This window comes from Carcharodon carcharias, chromosome 6 (genome assembly GCF_017639515.1).
Source record: "Carcharodon carcharias isolate sCarCar2 chromosome 6, sCarCar2.pri, whole genome shotgun sequence".
NCBI lineage: Eukaryota > Metazoa > Chordata > Chondrichthyes > Lamniformes > Lamnidae > Carcharodon > Carcharodon carcharias.
In genome coordinates, this window is record NC_054472.1 from 75461182 (window position 1) to 75482376 (window position 21195).

A 21195-nucleotide genomic window follows, 5' to 3' on the forward strand; every position below is an offset into this window, starting at 1 on the left:
TTGCTTTCCAACATGACCATCACGTTTCGCAAGTCCTTCATCTCCTGGCTTTAGCAGTGTAGCTCTAAATTTCAAGTTTTGCTCAGCTCTCATCTGATCCTTCTGTTCCAATCACATTTGCATACATGTTGTTCATTAGCTCCACAGGGTAGCTCATGAAGACAGGTGCACATAGGATGTGCAAAGATGATTGTAACTCTTTCGAGTACAAACCCGTTTCCATCTGTTTCAGATGAAGTTACATTGTTTCATAGTTTGCTATTGTGAGATTTGAACGCTTGATCTTAGGGTTACAAACCCAGTACCATAACCACTTGGCTATTTAGGCCAAGCACCAAAGATGATTGTAGCTGGAGGTTTTCCAAGTGCAGAGTCACTCTGTAATTGCAATAAAAGCAATACAACGTTTGCTTCCATGACTTGTTCTCAGCTGCAGCTTTTTATATCAGTTCTTTCAAAGTACACATAAATCTCTCAACTTTGCCTTTAGCTCTTGACCAACAGGGTGTGATTTTTCAATGACTGAAATCTAGGTAGTTTGCAAATTTACTGAGCTCATCGCTATTGAATGGGGGTCCACTGTCAGTTCTCACTGTTTAAGGAATTCTAAGCAAGGCAAAAATCTGGTCAAGCTTTTGGATAACTGCTTTTGTTGAAGTTGATGTAACTATTTCCATGATTAGGAATCTGCTGTAATCATCAGTGACAACAAGCAGGCGTTCACCAGAGTGCAAATCATCGACATCAACACTAACCTCAATCCATGGTCTTAGAGGTTGTTCAGACACCTTGTGAGGATCACAAAGATTTGACATTGTGGTTGCTTGACATGGCAAATATTGATTGATTTTGCGTTCTATCATGCAGTCAATTCTTGGAAATCATATATTTTCTCTAAGGAGTTGTTTAGTTTTGGCAATTTCCTGGTGACCTTCACATGCTATATCTACAACACATTCTCTCAATGAATGTAAAATAACAATGCAGTTGTTGGTTAACACAAGATCAGATTTGGTTGAGCAGAATTCAGAGGTGAGCTCATTTCAATTATTGTGAAGACCTTGTCGTGTGTGAGCGAATTTGTTTGTAGATGCTCTCTGATCATTTCTTTTCAGTTTTGTGATTCCATAGGCATTATACATAGTTCTAATGCCTCATCTTGTTTTGTTGCTGCTTTAATACCAGACAGTTTTAGTGACTCTGGCACTGTATTTTGGCTTACGTAGTGGTCTATGATTGGTTACTTAAAACTTGCTTCCACACAAGGAAAGGTGAAAGTGTAGATACCCCATGTGATTGAAAGCACTTCTCTGTTTGTGAAGAACGCTGCACTACGAGTTTTAGCAATCTGCTTGCCATCGCAACGATTGATAGGTTGCCTGTCTCAACTTTCTGCACGAGAACTGCACCTAAGCCAACCGGACTTGCAGCCACAACTAGCTTGGTGGTTTTCTCAAGTTCTCAGGGTTGAAATAAGGATATGTGCAACTTGTTCGATCACAGCCTGCTTGTGTGATGTAGTCCACTGCCACTTGGTGGTTTCTTTTGTCAGGTCACGTAGGAGGGCAGATAACATAGCGAGGTCAGGAATGAAGCGACATCAGTACATGACGAGTCCTAGCAAACTCCAGACTTCCTGTACATTTGTAGGATTCGCAGATTTGCAATGCCTTCAACTCTCCGTGGATCAGGTAATACTCCTTCACTGTTGAACACATGAATGGAGGATTCGATTTTACTTTCATTGAACAAACACTTGTCTTTGTTCAAAGTGAGGTTACGTTCTCTAAGATGTTGTAGGCACATCTCGAGTTCACTTTCAGTGTGACAATAGATGACAATGTCATCAATAATGTTCAGTATGCCTTCAAATTCTTGAAGTACATCCTGAATCAGGTGCTAAAATACCTGTTATTGAATTAACTCCAAAGTTGAGCCTCTTGTACAGAAAAAAGCCAATGTGAGTGGAGAATCCTGTAAGATAGCTTGATTTTTCTCCAAACCCGAATTAATGGTAGTCTCTATTGAGGTCAAGTTTAGCAAAGGGTTTAGTACCATTCACTTTCTCTGTGATGCCATTGATTGTATGGTTTGGTGACCGCATTTTAACGCAGACTCTAATCTGGTTCTCACTCTTGGGTTTCTTCATTACTTGTCTGGGTGAGACCCAAGGGGTAGGCTCATCCCCAACTTTCTCAATAATGTCAAGTTCAAGTAGGCACTAAAATTCTTTCTCTGTCTGCTTCCTTACTTGAAATGGTATTTGTGGGCATTAATATGTGACAGATTGGGGTCTATAGGCAGCTTGCATTTAACATCTTTCAGTTTGTTGATAGCAATGCAGTGACCAGCAAGCAATTCAAGAATGTTGCAGGTATGTGTAGGAACTGCATATGTGACTGCGATCACATGCAGATCTGTTGCTGTGTGGAAACTGATAACAATGGGCAGGATTTGACATCCCATGGGTGGGTGCGCGCCCGACCCGATCGGGCGTGAAATAGTGTGCAATGACGTTGAGCAAGCATCCCAACATCATTACGCACTCATGCGAAATTTCAATGGGCAGGCAGCAGCGCACCCACCAACAATTAAGAGGCCTATTAAGGACCTTAATCAATTAATTTAAACATATTTTTCGCTGCACGTCCAACCTTACAGTTGGCGGGCGGGCGAATAAGCCAGGCAGCCTTTTGATTTTTTAGCAAACCTAATCTGATGAGGTTTCTACAATTAATAAATGTAAATTTTTGGGCAGAATTTTTATTCTCTTCATGTAATTGTGAGTGAGTCCCATGTGAGGACTTGTTTTTTACAGATTTTATAAATACTTATTTTTGATTTTAAAACTGTGCAGCTCCCCAAGCCAGCTCCCTGCCTTCAGGGAGCTTTCAGTGCCACTCCCCCATGCATGGCCAGACTTTTGTGCTCGCACTCCTCCCACCCCCACCCCGGCAATGCTGAGCTTCTCAGCATACCTTTCACGCTGGCTGGCCATTACTTGGCCAGCCAGAGAGAAATCGTGGTTGGGGACCGATCACAGGAGGCAGACCGTTTCCCAGCTGTTCGGGGAACCGCTTGCAATGCCTGCCCAACGACCTGAAAATCCTGCCCTGTGTCACATTGTCCAGATATAACATAGAATACAGCATTTATTCTGGTGTCTTTGAATGAGATTGGGGGTTTCTAAACTCCGAGAACTTTCAGTGCTTTGTCACTGTTGTAAGGGAAATTTTTTGTGTTCTCTGATTTGCAGAAAATGGGGCAATCCTGAGGTTTGTTAAACATTTTGTCTCTCGTGACACTGAGAGATGCTCCTGGATCTTGAGTATTGCTGAAAAAAAAGACATGTCTAAGCTTTTTGTCTTGCACTCATCAGGCCATTTTGCAAGAATACCAACATAAGGAGAAAACCACAATTTATACCATATGTGAAGAGAGTGCCGATTAATTGGCAAGTAGAATTGCCATGGAGAATGCATGTGACGGTGACTGACAGTTAACTGCCAAGCATTGTTTGAAATTTAAAGCAGGCAGCTTGACCCTGATTGGTCAAGGCATTGCCGAGGAATGAGTCAGCAAACGGCTGTCACTTATTTTACTTACCTAAAACAGGCGCAATGTGTGTACTTCCTCTTTCTGTCTGCAAAGAACAGGGCCCTATATATTAATATATGTGGCTTCCAGTACATGCAAGTACGCCACACTGCGAGCCCGACTGACAATCTTAAATTGGTAGTCAGCGTAATTTTTTGCACACTGAGCAAATGTTGTCCAATGGTGGAATTGCAATTGGCAATCACAGAGCATCTATGTCTAAGCAGCCAAAGGTCACTGTCACAAAGGGCTAGTCACAGTGTCCAAAAAAGAGCGCAAAAGTATATTCAGAGTCGTCTGTCTCTCCATTGGCTACCTTTTCTTAACTTTTTGCTATGATACGAATATGTGGCACCCTTCTGTGGTATTGCTCTTAATAGTTGATTTTGCTGATGAGCAACAAACACAAGAAAAGTGGTTGGGTTTTCCACAAGCTTTACACTATTTTGTCGTAACAGGACACTATCCAGTGTGGAGAAGCGCCACCATGGTGGAAGCGTCATTTGGAGAAGTGTGCCATTGTTGCTTTGCAGGTGCTTTCCTGGCACATGAGTGATGGGTATTCACAGGGGTTGATGTATTGCAGGCAGATGGTAAATGCCAAGCTGCCCAAATCCCAGAGGTAAACTTGAAGCAGCTGCCACAACAATTTGCAATTTGTACTTATTTCGAGATGCAGGCTTTGAATTTAGTAAAAATAAGGCCACCAAGTCTTATATGTTTCTTACAAAATGAAATTAAACCCTTATTAATAGAAGAAATTATTTTAAGCACATACATAGATCTACAAATTACTACAATGATAACTTCTAAATCCGCTAATTAATCTAAACCCCAGTTTCATTTCTGATAAGGCAAGAGCGAGACACATAGATTTTAAAAGACCCAGGCAAAGTAACACAAAATACCCTGAACAGCCGAATTCAAAGTGTTTTTCTCAGCTTTGGTTCCTTGTAGCAGCAGCTTGATGCTTAGATGCTGGAAGCTTTTCACACTAGCGTTAGGTCTTAAAATGCCTTCCCTTACACACAGCCTACTCTCCTTTATACATATTTTCCCACTTAAATGCAAATTCCCACTGTTTCACTACGTCTTTGGACTTTACCTCTCCAATAATAAAATTTACCATAGTACCAATTTTACCAGTAATCTTTGGGAAAAATTAACACACTGTTTCTTAACTTCTCCTGGCTAGGTGAAACATTTCAGCCCCCTCTTTTGAATTCAAGTTATTCTGGTTTATTTAAAAATGCAAAAGTTCCCTTTACATCTATGTTTATCTACATTTCAAACCTAGCTTATTTTCTGTTGCATCAAAGCCTTCAGAGCAGCTGCCTTTAATTCGGTTTACACACACACACACACACACACACACACACACACACACACACACACCCCTCTACAATAAATTCCAATAACATTATGAAAACTATTATATCTTCCTGACAGTTGAACTTGTGGTAGTTACTTTTGGCAGCCTTAACTTCAGTCGCTCTGGATTCTGAAAGCGACAGCAACCTTGCTAACTCCATCAGCTCTGACAGTTTTCTGTCTTAATTGCTTTTCAGCATAGTTGACTAGAGAGATGACCTTCGATTATTTGTGTTTCAATTTCTCATTTGACATGTTCAATATCACCTAAGTCACACTTGATTGCTAGTTGCCTCAAATGCATGCAATATTGGTCAATTGTCCAGTTTGCTTCTTGCTTAGTGAGTTGGAAGACAATTGTTCGTAAACTATATTTTTCTTGGGCATGAAATAGGTCGTTAATGCATTTTATTTAAGTCATAGGCATTTTAATCTTGCACAGGCAAAGTGTCACAAAAATATCTTCCAATTCTTCACCTCTATTGTGGAGAAGTCAGGCTTTTTTTGCCATCTGTGATTGCAAAACCTTCCATCACACCTTTGAAACACTGAATGTACATCAAGAAGGTGGTAACTTGGGCACAGACAACACCATATTCATCAGTAACAGTGATAAAACTTCTCTGTAATGATTCAAGATTTTTTTTTGATTTGATAGTTATTTTTGCAAGGTCAGTGAGTGTGTGTGTACACTGTGCAAGCTTTCTTGTTTCTAAATCTGAGCTGGAGTGCCTCTTGTGTATATCCCTAAATCTCCAATTTAAAATGCTATCTGCAGCAAGTAGACAAAAAAACCTCAAAGTTTCATTCCTGAAAGCAATGTTTCTTATTTTTCCCCCATCCTGAAGCAATTGTGAATTTCTAGGGACAGAAACAGTTATTCAACCAAAGACATTTAGAATTCGAACTGTAAACATGGACCCTTTATTATCTCTTCCTAGCAGACTCCCTCTGCTGGTACATGTGCATATGGTAGCCCCATGTGGACAAAATGCACAATGCAATTTTCAAAACACTACAAAGACCTATCACATCGCTGACAAGGAAAGAGACTTAGGAAGATGAAGTTCTCGAAGTGTAATATGAAGGCTAGGTATGACACTGCATTTTGTATTGTTGAAATATAAATTGAATCTATTGAAATAAAGAATTAACATACCAATTATAATGTAACACTAATGCATTGTAATATGGAAAGGTTGCAGGATTAAAGTCAGACCTGGAGTCACTCGATTCCAAGATTGAGCATTAACCAGCTGCAGAAAGAATGTGTGATAACATAATTTGTGCTCAGTAGTTCAAAGAAGAGTTTTCATCTCATTAGTAGAACTGTAGATGTCTGCTCATTAGTTTTGCCTTATATAGACTTGTTTTTAACTCTTTTGGTATAATTATCTTAATGAGCAGGCATGACAGTGATCACGTACACCTAGGATCTTGGAAATTAATTCAGCAAATTTCAAGAAATTCTGAAGAATTCATCCCCAGGAGCATGCAAGAGAAGTGGTCCAGGTTAGGAACGATTGTCGTCTCCCAGATTGGTAATGTATGATCATCTTACATTGAATGAATTTTGAATAACTTTTTTGATAATTTTATGTCAATTTTGCCTCAATTAGTATCTCATTGTAGAATCTCAAGCCTGAATTACAAACTAAATTTTAAAATGAATTGTAACCCTCAAATAAACAACATCTATGTCTTGGTAGCGACCATGCCCAAGCTGTAGAGAAACAAACTGAAGCTGCTGAAATTCTACACCTTCAGCCATTGTGCAATATACATCCATGTTATGATAAGCAAGATCGTGGCAATGCATTTTCATTTTACACTGTTGCTCACCGTGCACCTTAAGGCATTCTTTGTCTCTGCTTTCCGATTGGGTTTGGTAGTATAGTGGCCACGCTACTAGGATAGAAACCCAGAAATCTTGCGTTCAAATCCCACCATGGAACGGTGCAAAAATGAATTTAATGAATCATGTAATGTATCAGCTAGCAACAACAGAAAAAACTGGCCACTAAATGTCTTCCACGGATGGGAAACGGTCACCTTTACTAAGTCTAGAATGCACGTGACTTCAGACCTAAACTGGTGGTTCACTTTAGGCAAGTCCATAATATTTCAGAGTTCTGTTAATGATTGACCAGCAAAACTGGCTCACTAATAGCACTTTACAACTTAGATCTGTCACTGGGAGTTGCGGTACTTTCCACCTGGCTCCAGAAAGTCTACAAGACAATGCCCAAAGTGGCCTTAGCTAAACAAACACCAGCAACACCAGTAAGCTGCACAGTTTTAACTGGTTAAGCTCTGGCAGTAACCCCATGCACACTTAATGATAGCTAAATCCAAATTCTGCTATTCTGCACCCAAGGACTCCAGACTTAGAGAATTGGCACACAGAAATCCAACAAGTGGGTTAGAGATTTCAATATCTTTATTTGGGCCATTTTAGCCATGGTAATTAATCTCTGTACATGCCAGGCATCCAGCTCACTCCATTCTTCCCCTCCTGCACCCTCTCCCCACCACCAAAAGAAAATTATAAGTGCCAGGCCTGTAATTGCCAATAGTTAACCCTACAATTTGAAAGTTAAAAATGTTCTCTCCAGGCAGAACCTATGTTTAGAAAATCAAAAACCACAATTGGGCCCATTGGTTATTCTCTTCCCTGCCCTATAGTTCAAGTAGACAGAGCATAATAATTTTACACATCCATCACAAGCCTTCACTGAAATCTTAGTAACAACACTCAGGTACACATGAATTATACACCTCTGGCAAAAAGTGGAGCTTGAAACCACAACTAGAGCTCATAGCATAGATCCCAGGATCAAGCTTAATGATGAGGCAGGAAATTTCAGAGGATGGTGCAACACTACAGTGAGAACCCAGGATTTTGGCAGTAGTTGTACAGGGAAGAATGTACTTTACTGTAACCTCATGGCCCAACATATACCCACTTTTTCATCATGTCAGATGGCCAATTTTGGTTCAATGAGAGTAAATCAGCATTCCAGGAACAGCACCTGGCATGCTTGAAAATGCTAACTAGTGAAGCAACAAGACTATATGCATTTTAAACAGGAGAAGTACAATGTGGAATTGCTTAGCTCTGTCTAACAACAAATGAGTCAGATGAAAGCTCTGAAAGCCTATCAGATCTAGTCATGACTGGTGGTGAACAATTAAACAACTAATTGTTCCACAAACATCCTCAATAATAGCGGAATACAGGATAGGTTCAAAAGAAAAGGCATTTGCAACCAACTACAACCAGAAGTGTTGAGCGGATGATCCTTCTTCACATCCTCTTGAGTCTCCACCATTACAGGTGCCAGTCTTCAACCACTTTGATTCACAAATATAGGGAGTGACAAGGTATTGGAGGAGTTGGCAGGCTTAAAATTGGACAAATCTCCAGGTCCAGATGATGTGTCCCAGACTGCTGAGGGAGACAAGGAAGGTGATCACAAGGGCTCTGACCCAAATTTTTAATTCCTCTCTGGCCACAGGGGAGGTGCCAGAGTACTGGAGAACAGCTAATGTGGTTCTGCTATTTAAGAAGGGTTGGAGAGATAAGCCAGGGAACTACAGGCCAGTGAGTCTCACGTCAGTGGTAGGGAAACTATTGGAGAAAATTCTGAAGGAGAGAATCTATCTCCACCTGGGAGAGGCAAGGTTTGATCAAGGATAGTCAGCATGGCTTTGTCAGAGGGAGGTCATGCCTAACAAATTTGATTGATTTTTTTGAGTAGGTGACCAGGTGTGTAGATGAGGGTAATGCAGTTGATGTAGTTTGTATGGATTTCAGCAAAACCTTTGATAAGGTCCCACATGGAAGACTTATAAAGAAGGCAAATGCTCATGGGATACAGGGTAATTTGATAAGGTAGATTCAAAATTGGCTTAGTTGTAGGAGACAGGGGGTGATGACAGAAGGATGCCTTAGTGTCTGGAAGCCAGTGTCCAGTGGTGTACCACAGGGATCTGTGCCGGGTCCCCTATTATTTGTCATGTATATAAACGACATAGATGACTATGTGGGGGGCTAGGGTTAGTAAGTTTGCAGATGACACAAAGATTAGCCGGGTGGTTAACAGTGAGGTTGAGTGTCTTGGGCTACGGGAAGATATAGACGAGCTGGTCAAATGGGCAGATAAGTGGCAGATGGGATTTAACCCTGAAAAGTGTGAGATGATACACTTTGGAAGGAGTAAATTTGACAAGGAAGTATTCAATGAACAGCATGACACTAGGAAGTTCTGAGGAACAAAGGGACCTTGGCGTGTGTCCATAGATCACTGAAGGTGGAGGGGCATATCTGTGGGGTGGTGAAAAAGGCATATGGGACACTTGCCTTTATCAATCGAGGCATAGATTACAAAAGTAGGAGGTCATGCTGGAGTTGTATAAAACCTTGGTGAGGCCACAACTGGAGTACTGTGTGCAGTTCTGGTCGCCACATTATAGGAAGGATGTGATCGCACTGGAGGAGGTGCAGAGGAGATTCACCAGGATGTTGCCTAGGATGAAACCTTTAAGATATGAAGAGAGATTGGATAGACTTGGGTTGTTTTCATCAGAGCAGAGAAGACTGAGGGGCGACCTGATCGAGGTGTACAAGATTATGAGGGGCATTGATAGGGTGGATAGGGAGTAGCTGTTCCCCTTAGTTGAAGGGTCAGTCATGGGGGGACATAAGTTCAAGGTGAGGGGCGGGAGGTTTAGGGGGGATGTGAGGAAAAAGTTTTTTTTACCCAGAGGGTGGTGACAGTCTGGAATGCGCCGCCTGGGAGGGTGGTGGAGACGGGTTGCCTCACATCCTTTAAAAAGTACCTGGATGAGCACTTGGCACGTCATAACATTCAAGGCTATGGGCCAAGTGCTGGTAAATGGGATTAGGTAGGCAGGTCAGGTGTTTCTCACATGTTGGTGCAGACTCGATGGGCCGAAGGGCCTATTCTGCACTGTTTGATTCTGTGATTTTGTGAACATGATATGAAGAAATGGCTGAGTGCACTGGGCACAGAAAAGGCTGTGGTTCTTGACAACAGACCAACTGTTCCAGTGCAGCTACAAGACTGGCATCTACCAGATATTGCGGAAAGTTACCCAATATGTCCATTTTATCAATCTATTCTCAATAGTCAGAGTGATAGAAGAGATCATCAACAGGGTCATCATATAGCACTTACTAACTAATAACCTGCTCACTGAAGCTTAGTTTGGGTTCAGTCAGGATTGCATAATCTCCAAGACCTCTTTACAGTCTTGATTCAAACATGACAAAAGAGCTGAGGTGAACTGAAAGAGACCGTCCTTGGCAAGAAGGCAGCAGTCGACCAATGTGGCACTGAGGAACCTTTGTAAAACAGGACAATGGGGATTAGGAGAAAATTCCCCACTGGCTGGATTCATATTAGGTACAAAGCACAAATGGTTGGAGTTGTTGGAGACCAATCATAGTCCCAGGACATCGCTGCAGCAGTTCTTCAGGGCAGCATTCTAGGCCAAATCTTCAACTGCCTCATTAATTAGCTTCCTTCCATCAAAAGGTTAGAAAGCTATCCACTGATGATTGCAGAGTTCAGCTCCATTTGCATGCAGCAAGACCTGAGCAAATTCCACGCAGGCTTGAGTTGATTAAGTGGCAATATTCGTACAATTCAAGTGGCAATGACCATTGCCAACATGAGAAAGTCTAACCATCCCGCCATGACATTCATCAGCATTGCCTTCACCATTCTCCACCATCCTGGGTATTGCCATGGACCAGAACTGAACTGGAAGAGCCAAATAAATGTCATAGCTACTAGTACAGGCCAGGGGCTGAGTATTCTGCAGAGAATGGTTCATCTCCTGACTTCCCAAAGCCTCACCACCACCTACAATGCATCAATCAGGAATGTAACAGAATCCCCATACTTTCTTAGATGAGTGTAGCTGCAACACTCAAAAGTTTATCATACAGGACAAAGCAGTCTGCTTGATCAGCAACTCATCCAGCACCATAAACATCTACTGCATCCATCTGGCTGTAGTATGTAGTATATACAGGATTCGCTGCAGCAGCATGTTAACTCTTCTTCGACAGCATCTCTCAAACCCAGAACCTCCACCATAGTGAAAGGGAAGGGCAAATTTCCCTCCAAGTTACTTATCTCCATTGCTTTTGTTGGGTCAAAATCCTGGAACTTGCTACGTTGCAGCATTATGGGAGTACCTTCACCAAACAGACTGCAATGGTTCAAGAGGGCAACTCACTTCTGCCTTTTCAGTTGCAACTACTGATGGGCAATAAAAGATATTCTCGTCAGTGACACCTATATGCCAACCATGAATTCTTAAAAAGTTGGAAGAGCGAAAGAAATGCACAGACACAAACGACCCGAAGACTTTGCAAATGTAAGGTTTGTTGGGGGGGGTGGGGTGTAAAGCCATTTAAATGAGAACAAGGTTCAGCATTGAATTTGATGTGCTAGGGGAAAGGAAGCCAATGCAAGTTAGCAGAAACAAAGATGACATCATTTGTGTGGCAGAGTTTTAACTGACCACTAGTTTATGTAGGGTTAAATTTCAGGAAGCTGGCAAGGAGACCACTGATGAGCCTAAAGATGAATAAATGCTAGATGAAGGTCTTGGTGGCAGTGAGGTGATACAGATTAGAGATGTGTAATATTGCAGGGGCAGAAATAGGGCAACCTTAGTGATGCTTTGCAAATAGGAATTCAAGTGAGACTCAAGGTGAAAGTAACCAATGAGGTTGTGCATCATGGATAAATTATCTTTGGTGTGCAGTGGTGTTCAGTCTAAATAATAACAGACCAGGCCTAAGACGTGGAGGTTTTGGAAGGAGATGATCAGGATACTGTTGGACTTATTAGTGTTAAGTTAGAGAAATTTCTTGAGCATTCACACCCAACATCAGGGAAGCATAGTAGTAGTCATGAAATCCAAGGTGGTGGTATTTTGGAGCTGTGTCACTTGCATTGGAACCAAGCAAGACATTAGTACTTCAAAAATGAATTACAAAAGAGAGACAGTGGATAAGGTGAATGTCACAGACAGACCAATCAAGGATAATATACTACAGTTACAAATATAAAGCTTGTGATTAGTGCTTTGAGCAAAACATACTTGATGCTGTTGGAAAAGCACACAAAATAAACAATCCTCCATAAGAAACATAAGGAATAGGGGTAGTAGACCATATGGCCCATCAAGCCTGCTACCCATTCAATACAATCATGGCTGATCTTCAGTTTCAACTCCACTTTCCTGCCCACTCACTGGATTCCCTAAAAGACCAAAATCTGTCTATCTCAGCCTTCTACAACCCTCTTGGGTAGAGAATTCCAAAGTTTCACACATTTTAAGTTAAGAAATTTCACCTCATCTCAGTCCCAAATAATCAGCCCCTGAGACTGTGTTCTCGTGTTCCAGACTTGCATGAATCACAAAAGGTTATTATGCTGGTGCTAATGAGATGCTATAGTTTATTGCAAGAGGAATTGAACACAAGAGTAGAGAGGTCATGCTTCAGTTATACAGGGCATTGATGAAGCCACATCTGGAGTACTGTGTACATTATTGATAACCTTATTTAAGAAAAAATGTAAATGCATTAGAAGCAGTTCAAAGAAGGTTTACTCATTTAATACCTGGAACGGGCAGGTTATCTTATGAGAAAAGGTTGGACAGGCTAAGCTTGTATCTGCTGGAGTTTAGAAGAATAAGAGGCAACTTGATTGAAACATACAACGGGACTGGAGAGCTGAGTCTGAGTGTTAAAAAAGCACGAGAAGGGATGAGACTGAGAGCGGCATCAGAGAGTTAAAAGCGTGAGAAGGAGCAAGACTGAGATGAGCACAATAAATTGTAGTATACACAGGAATTATCCTAAATTAAGATAATAATTAAAACAAATTAGTAAATACTGTAGTAAGTGCTTTATATAAAGTATAAGGCATGTCAGTGTAGCTCGGCCAGGTGGAATGTGCATCTTGCTGGATGTGGGAAGTTGTGAAAGCACAAAGTGGCCTCAATGACTACATCTGCAGGAAGTGTCACCAGCTGCAGTTACTTGAGCTCCGAGTTGCAGAGCTTGAGCAACAACTGGAGTCACTGCGGTGCATCCACAAGGCTGAGGATACATGGATAGCATATTTAGAGAGGTGGTCACACCGCAGCTAAGAAGTACACAGGCAGAAAGAGAATGGGTGACCGCCAGAGTATCTAAGAGAAAGAGGCAGGTAGTGCAGGAAATCCCTTAGGCCATCTCACTCTCGAGCTGATTTTCAATTTTGGATACTGGTGAGCGAGATGGTTCCTCAGAGGACTGTAGCAAGAGCCATGTTCGTGGCACCATAGGTGACTCAGTTGCACAGGAGGGGAGGAGGAAGAGTGGAAGTGCTATAGTAGGGGATTCCATAGTTCGGGGAGCAGACAGGTGTTTCTGCGGCCATAGGCGTGACTCCAGCATGCTATGTTGCCTCCCTGGTGCCAGGGTTAAGGATGCCACAGAGCAGCTGCAGGACATTCTTTGGGGGGAAGGTGAGGGTTGTGATCCATATTAGGACCAATGACATAGGTAGGGAAAGAGATGAGGTCCTAAAAGCAAATTTTAGGGAGTTAGGAAGGGAATTAAAAAGCAGGACCTCAAGAGCTGTAATCTCAGATTACTCCCAGTGCCACATGCTAGTGAACATAAGAATAGGACGATTGAGCAATTCAACACGAGGCTGCAGAAATGGAATAGGAGGGAGGGCTTTAGATTTCTGAGGCATTGGGATCAGTTCTGCGGCAGATGGGACCTGTACAAGAAAGACAGGACTAGTGTCCTTGCAGGGAGATTTGCTAGTGCTCCTGGGGAGGGTTTAAACTAGTTTAGCGGGGTGGGGGTGGGCCTAGGGGGGAATTCAAAGTGCAGAGGAGAAAAACTGGCTGTAGGAAGTAGTGAAATATCAACTGATAACGAGGATAAATCAGAGAGTTGCATCACGGTAGATAGGATACTTGGAGAGTTTGATAGAATTAGATTAGGCAACAGTAAGTCATTAGATGAGGTCAGAATAAGCAGGAAAGTAAAAAAGCCTAAATCAGGGTTAATGTATGTGAATGCAAGGAGTGTGGTTCATAAGACTGGCGAACTGCAGGCACAGGTTGACAAATGTAATTATGATATTATTGCTAAAACAGAGACCTGGCTCAAAGAAGGGCAGGACTGGGCGTAAATTTGCCTGAGTACAAGGTGTTTAGGAGAGACAGGACAGGAAGAAAAGTGAGGGGCGGGGGGGAATGACAATATTTGTTAAAGTTGGCATTACAGTACTGGAGAGGGAGGATGTTTCAGAGAGGTCAAGGACAGAATCTCTCTGGCTAGAGGCAAGAAATGGGAAAGGTGCAGTAACATTGATTGGTGTAGTATATAGACCACCAACTCGTGGAAGGGATGTGGAGAAACAACTTTGCAAAGAATTTACAGAGAGGTGCAAGAGTTATAGAGTTATCATTATGGAAGAATTCAATTATCCAAATATAGATTGGGATAGGAAGTGTACAAAAAGACAAGAGGGGCGAGAGTTCCTGGAATGTGTTCAAGATCATTTTCTAAAGCAGCATGTTTCCAGTCCAACAAGAGGACATACATTTTTGGACTTGGGTCCAGGGAATCAGAAGGCCCAAGTGGATCAAATAAAGTGGGCGAGCCTCTAGGGGGAAGTGACTATTGTATCATAGGGTTTAGGTCAATCATGGAAAAGGACAGGGAACAATCCAGAGTAGGGGTTAATTGTTGGCAGAAAAGACAATGGCTGAACAATGGATCACCTTCAAAGAAAAAGTATTTCAGGCAATGTCAAGGTATATTCCCTTGAAAGGGAAAGGTAGGGCAAATAAATCCAGAGCACCCTGAATGACGAGAGAGTTAAAGGTAAAGAAGAAAAGGAAGAAGTGCGCGTACAACAGATGTCAGGTAGAAAATACAATGGTGAATCAGGCTAAATATAGAAGGACTAGAGGGGAAGTGAAGAAACTAATAAGAAAAGCGAGGAGAGAGCATGAAAAGATGCTGGCAGCAAATATAAAAGGAAATCCCAAGGTCTTCTATAAGCATGTAAAAAAATAAAAGGATGGTAAAAGAAAGAGTAGGGCCGATTAGGGTCAAAAAAGGGGACTTGTATGTGGGGGCTGAAGAAATGGCGGAGATGTTGAACAAGTACTTTGCATCTGTCCTCACAAAGGAAGCACCTGCTACCCAGGCTAAGGTGAGAAAGGAGGTAACTGGTACACAAGAAGGTGATGTCGGAAAGGCTATCTTTACTTAAAATCGATAAGGATCCAGGACCAAATGAGATGCATCCAAGGGTACTGAGGGAAGTGAGAGTGGAAATTGCAGAGGCACTAGTGATAATCTTTCAGTCTTCCTTAGACACAGGGGGCGTGCTAGAGGACTAGAGAACTACGAATGTTACAGCTTTATTCAAAAAAGGGAGCAAGGATAAAGCTGGCAACTACAGGCCAGTCAGTTTGACCTCAGTGATAGGGAAACTTCTGGAAACTATAGAACAGGATAAAAATCATAAATCATGATTAACAAACTTGGAGTTTTTGAGGAGGTAACAGAGAAGGTTGATAAAGGAAACACTGCTAATGTGGTGTATATGGATTTTCAAAAGACATTTGATACAGTGCCACACACAGACTTGCAAGCAAAATTCTAGATCATGGAATAAAAGGAAAAGTAGGCACTTGATTAAGAAATTGGCAGAGTGACAGGGAACAGAGAGTAGTGATAAATGGTTGTTTTTCAGATTGGAGGAAAGTTTGTAGTGGAGTTCCCCAGGGGTCAGTGTTGGGACCCTTGCACCTCCTGATATATATTAATGACTGTGGTGTGCAGGGCATGATTTTAAAATTTGCAGATGATACGAAGATTGGAAATTTTTTCAACTGTGATGGAGATAATCTTGAACTTCAAAAGGACATCAACATTTTGGGCAGACAAGTGGGAGATGAAGTTCAATGCAGAGAAGTGTGAGGTGATTCTATTTGGCAGGAAAGGTATGGTGAGACAGTATAAAATAAAGGGAGAGCCTCGAAAGGAACAGAGGGACCTCAGTGTATACGCACATAGGTCATTGAAGATGGCAGGGCATGTTGAGAAAGCAGTTAATAAAGCAAACAGTATCTTAGGCTTTATTAATAGGGGCACTGAGTACAAAAGAAAGGAGGTCATGTTGAATTTGTACAAGACACTAGTTAGGCCTCTTTTGGAGTATTGTGTCCAGTCCTGGACGCCATACTTGAGGAAGGATGTGAAGGCATTGAAGGGATTAATGATTGCTGGTGTGAAGAGCTGCAGCTATGAGGCTAGAGTGGAGAGGTTGGGACTCTTTTCCTTGGAGAAAAGAAGGCTAAGAGAAGACTTGATAGAGGTATTCAAGATCATGAGGGGTATGGACAGGGTAAATAGTGAGAAACTGTTCCCACTCAAGAGAACATCAAGAACTGGAGGGCACAAATTCAAAATAATTGGCAATAGGAGTAAATATGATGTGAGGAATTTTTTTTTCACCCAGAGGGTGGTTGAAGTCTGGAACAAACTTCCTGAAAGGATGGGGGAGGCAGATTCAATCAAGGTATTCAAAAGGGAATTGGATCGCTACCTAAAAAGAGAGAATGTGCAAGGTTACACGCATAAGGCAGAGGAATGGGACTAGGTGGAGGTGGCATGGTCTTTCAGACAACCCGTTGCAAATGGCCTCCTGCTGCACTGTAAATATACTGTGATAAGATCCTGGGGAGACTTGACAGCGTGAATGTGGAAAGGAAATTTCCTCTTGTGGGAGGATCTAGAACTCGGGATCACTGTTTCAAAATAAGGGGCTGCCCATTTAGGGCAGAGATGAGGAAAGATTTTTTCTCCCAGAGGGTAGTGAGACTTTGGAATTCTCCTCCTCAAAAGGTGGTTGAGGGAGTGTCCTTGAATATCTTAAGGCGGAAGTAGATAGATTCTTGATAAGCAAGGAGGTGAAAGTTATCGGAGTAGGCAAGGGTATGAGGTTAAAATCAGATCAGCCATGGTCTTATTGAATAGCAGAGCAGGCTTGAGGGGCCAAGTGGCCTACTCCCACTCCTAATTCGTATGTTCTTATGTTTAGATTCTCTAGCCAGGGGAAAACAACCTCAGTGTCTACCCTATCAAACCCTTCAGAATCTTGTACATTTCAATGATATCACCTCACATTCTTCTAAACTCCAGAGAATATAGACCCAATTTAGTTAGCCTCTCATCTTAGGACAAGCCTTTCATCCCAGGAACCAGGCTAGTGAACCGCCTTCGATGTAAGCATATCCTTTCTTAAATACAGATACAAAAACTGCACACAATATCCCAGGTCCTCACCAGGACCTTGTACAACTGTAGCAAGACTTCTTAATTCTTGTACTGCAATCCACTTGCAATAACGGCTAATGTCATTTGCCTTCCTAATTACTTGCAGTGCCTGCAAACTAGCTTTCTGTGTTCCTGGTATGAGTATACCCAAGTACCTCTGAACATCAACATTAACAAGTTTCATGCCTTTTAAAAAATATTCTGCTTTTCTATTCTTACAAATAAAGTCAATAGCATCACACTTCCCCACATTATACTCCATCTGCCACCTTTTTGCCCACTCATTTAACCTGTCCACATCTTTTTGCGTCTTATTCACAGTTTTCATTCCCACCTGGCTTTGTATCATTAGCAAACTTAAATACATTACATTCTCTGTCTCTTCATTTAAGTCATTAATACAGATTGAAATAGTTGAGGCCTTAACACTGATGCTTGCAGCACTAAACCAGTTACAACCTGCCAACTTGAAAATGCCCTTTTTATCCCTACTGTTTGCTTCCTGTCTGTTAACCAATCCTCTATCCATGATATATTACCTCCCTTATCTTGCCTATTAACCTTTTCTGTGGCACATTATTGAATGCCTTTTGAAAATCGAAGTACACTACATCCCCTGGTTCCCTGCTCGTTACATCCTCAAAAAACTAAATTTGTTAAACCCTTTCGTGAAATCATGTTGACTGTCTGATCATCCTTGAATTTTCTAAGTGCTTTGTTAAGACTTTTTAAATAATAGATTCCAGCACTTAGCCAACAACTGATGTCAGGGTAACTGGCTTGTAGTTTTTGCTCTCCCTACTTTCTTGAGTAGTGATCCACACATCAGAAATAACAAATAATGTGAACAGGCCAAGTTCATTGTGCAGTTCAATAATCTTTGAGCTAACTGTGGTACAATTATAAGTTATATTTTGGGACTGTAGCTTTAAACTTAGGGTAAATGAAGGAGGTCATGCGATCTGACCTGTTCTGCAGTCTGCCTGACAGTAAGCCTGGGTGGTTTAATTGTTAGACATCAAAGGAGGACTTAGATTGTTTTACTGAGAAGAAGGTGCAAAGTATTTATACTTCGAGACAATAGCAACAGTCTCTGAGTTTACGATGAGTAGACTCTGAGTGCCAGAAAGGTATTGTAGATAACCAGTTATAAATAGTTGTGCTGCAATCTGTCCATTTACTTATGATGAGAGGGAGTTGGGTCAAAAATAGCTAATCAGCAGTTCTACCTGGACACAAAATTAATGTGTTTCACATTGCCATGGGGAAAGAGGGCAGAGAAGATCAGGCTACAAGCTACCCTACAAATCAATGAATCTCACAGACAGCAGTTGTGTCGACAGCCGAGAGAAAGGCTGCTTGGCTTTGCGAGATACTATTGCTGGACACAGGAGAGACATGTCCTTGCAGCTTCCTAAGGATTCCGGGTGACTGAATTCACACCTTTCTTCTTAAATTTCATCTCGCATTTATCAGTTTACATCCCCCTGAAGTCTGTAACTAACCTCACTGTTTAAATATATCAGGGATGGTTCTGAAAATTTCCATTTTGAAAGAGAACTATGGTTTCAAATGTGGCCAAATATATTAAGAGGTTGTGATCTAGCAAGAATTTATGAAGTTTTGAAGTCTTAATAAGTATTTAATGTCGTGAGGCATGAATTGAACTGAGGAATGGTTCATTCATCGCATTTTTGAGGTAGACGGATAGCACTTGTTGCCATTTATTGTAGGAAAAATAAGGCGCCATATGAACAACCTATTGCCTATGTTTTCTCTTCCAAATGTGTATCTGTTCTAATGTATCTGATTAAGAAAGACACACTTTGGATCTTTGTCAGTTACAAATTTATTCTTGTTTTCTGCAGACTACTTACCTTTAGAGTACCTTTACTTTCATCTTTATTTTCTAGCTGTGTCAATTTTTCCTCATACAAGCCTTGGAATTCGTTCGATAAATGTTTCATGTTTTGCCTGACTAACGTTCGTGCTGGAAACGCAGATTCCTTGGCTCCCGCTCCCAGCAGCTCCAAGTCCCGCCGCAAGCCGCCACTAACGTCTCCTTCAACATTACCATGGCCCGAGGAGCCAGTCTGTAATTTTATTCGATCCCGATCAGAACAACGGACCCTCAGGTCCTGCTCTCCAATATCCATTGATTTGGTTCAATCATACAAAAGACAGTGGACTTTTGTCGTTAGACATTTTGACAATACGCCAATCTCCAGCCGTTTGGGTATAGCTGTTAACCAAACTTTGAATCTAACGGAATGCGCCGCTGGAACTCCCGCTTCCTCTACCCCTATTGGTGGAAAGGGCAGCAGGAGCGATCGCTTCCTCTACACTGATTGGTGCAGAGTGTGGCTGGAGCGCCCGCCTTCTCTACACTGATTAGTGAAAAGGCAGGGGGTGGGGGGGGGGGGGCTGCTACTCCCGCCTCCTCTACACTAATTGGTAGAGGGTGCGTTTGGGGCGCCCGCCTGCTCTCCACTGATTGGTGAGAAAGGTCGCTCGAGCGGGCGGTTTGGTTCGCTCCCATGCCAATCGTGTACGTCACTAAAACCGATTCCTCGCACTTCGTCGGCCGAGAGCCTATATTATAATCAGCGGCGCAAAGGAGAAAATGTGAATTATTAACCGGGAAAGGGTAGGAGTGCCCTCCTTAGCATAGACAAGCTCCATTTTCTTCTCTCACACGGTTGAAAAGGGTCAAACGGGTTTGCAGCGATTGTTTTCACACCCCTGAACCGGTAACCGTTGACAAGTGACAGGCGGAAGCTGCCCTCTGATTGGTTGTTTTGCATTCCGGAAGGGCAACTGGTCGCTTGGTTACAGAGGCTTTACTCGGTTGGGAAGAAGAGAGGTTCTGGTAGGTGTTGTGCTTGTAATCGGTGAAACTCGATCAATGCTCTGTAGCTGTATCTTTTTAAAAAAGGACCGGGCGTTTATTTCCTCGTCCTCTCTTTTAAAGTCCTGATTCAGTTTCCTTAACTAAAAAGCACGATAATAAATCATGGCCTACCTGTGGCTGGTCTACGGAGCGCTTGAGCCAGGGCATGCCCAACCTCTAGGTACAAATTTACCTCGAATGCGCTTTTACGATTTCCGTAGCCCCTCAAATTTAGAGGGAAACGTTATCTTAGTCATAGTATTTTTGGTGGCTAGCATTAAACTGCTACTAGAGCAAATTTAGCTTCTTCAACTTATAATGTGGAAGACCACTGAAATAATATATTACTCCTACAATGGAGAGCTTTCTGGTGAAGTATCAAAATCACCTACCTCACCCTTTGCCTCCAGAAGCCTCTTTGACATGTATTGTTTTGTGGATTTCTTCCCCTTTCTCTAATTTGCTGCATGTTTCCTACCCTGTACCTTCTGAAGAGATCTGGTGTTTCACAAAAGATTACTCTATGTTATAAATAATCGTTTCATAGTACACAACTCGAGTATTGCTGAAAAAAGATATTTTGCCAAAGCTTTTTGTCTTGCACTCATCAGGACAATCGCAAGAATACCAATGTCAGGGGAAGCAACAATTTTATACTGTATGAACAGAGTGCTGACAAGAAACCAGCACAGGCCTGATGGAACGAATGGCCTTCTTCTGTAGTATATAATACAATACCATGAGGTTAATGCCTATATGGTCCGTAATGAGATCCTGATCTCAGACTGTGTGAAGGCATGGACTAGAGTTCAACTACTTTTTTCTTTTTCCCATGTAAGGCAGATGAATAGATATTGAAGCCAGCAATGGATGTATCATCATAAGACTTAGAACAGAAATCAGGGTGGGTGGAGGACGCAAGGAGAGGAAGCTA

General features: G+C 42.0%; 2 protein-coding genes across 2 annotated transcripts in view; one reads left to right on the plus strand and one right to left on the minus strand.

The window, feature by feature from the left end:
• LOC121278804 (filamin A-interacting protein 1-like) overlaps nucleotides 1-19651 on the minus strand; it is a 286735-nt gene extending 267084 nt beyond the window's left edge. The window contains exon 1 of the mRNA XM_041189257.1: nucleotides 19249-19651. Coding sequence (XP_041045191.1) covers nucleotides 19249-19527 — 279 coding nt within the window. The 5' untranslated portion in view covers nucleotides 19528-19651. The remainder of the gene's footprint in view (nucleotides 1-19248) is intronic.
• Nucleotides 19652-19995: 344 nt separating this feature from the next.
• Nucleotides 19996-21195, plus strand: part of pex2 (peroxisomal biogenesis factor 2) — a 30361-nt gene continuing 29161 nt past the window's right edge. The window contains exon 1 of the mRNA XM_041190590.1: nucleotides 19996-20240. The gene's annotated coding sequence lies outside the window, so the exon portion shown is untranslated. The remainder of the gene's footprint in view (nucleotides 20241-21195) is intronic.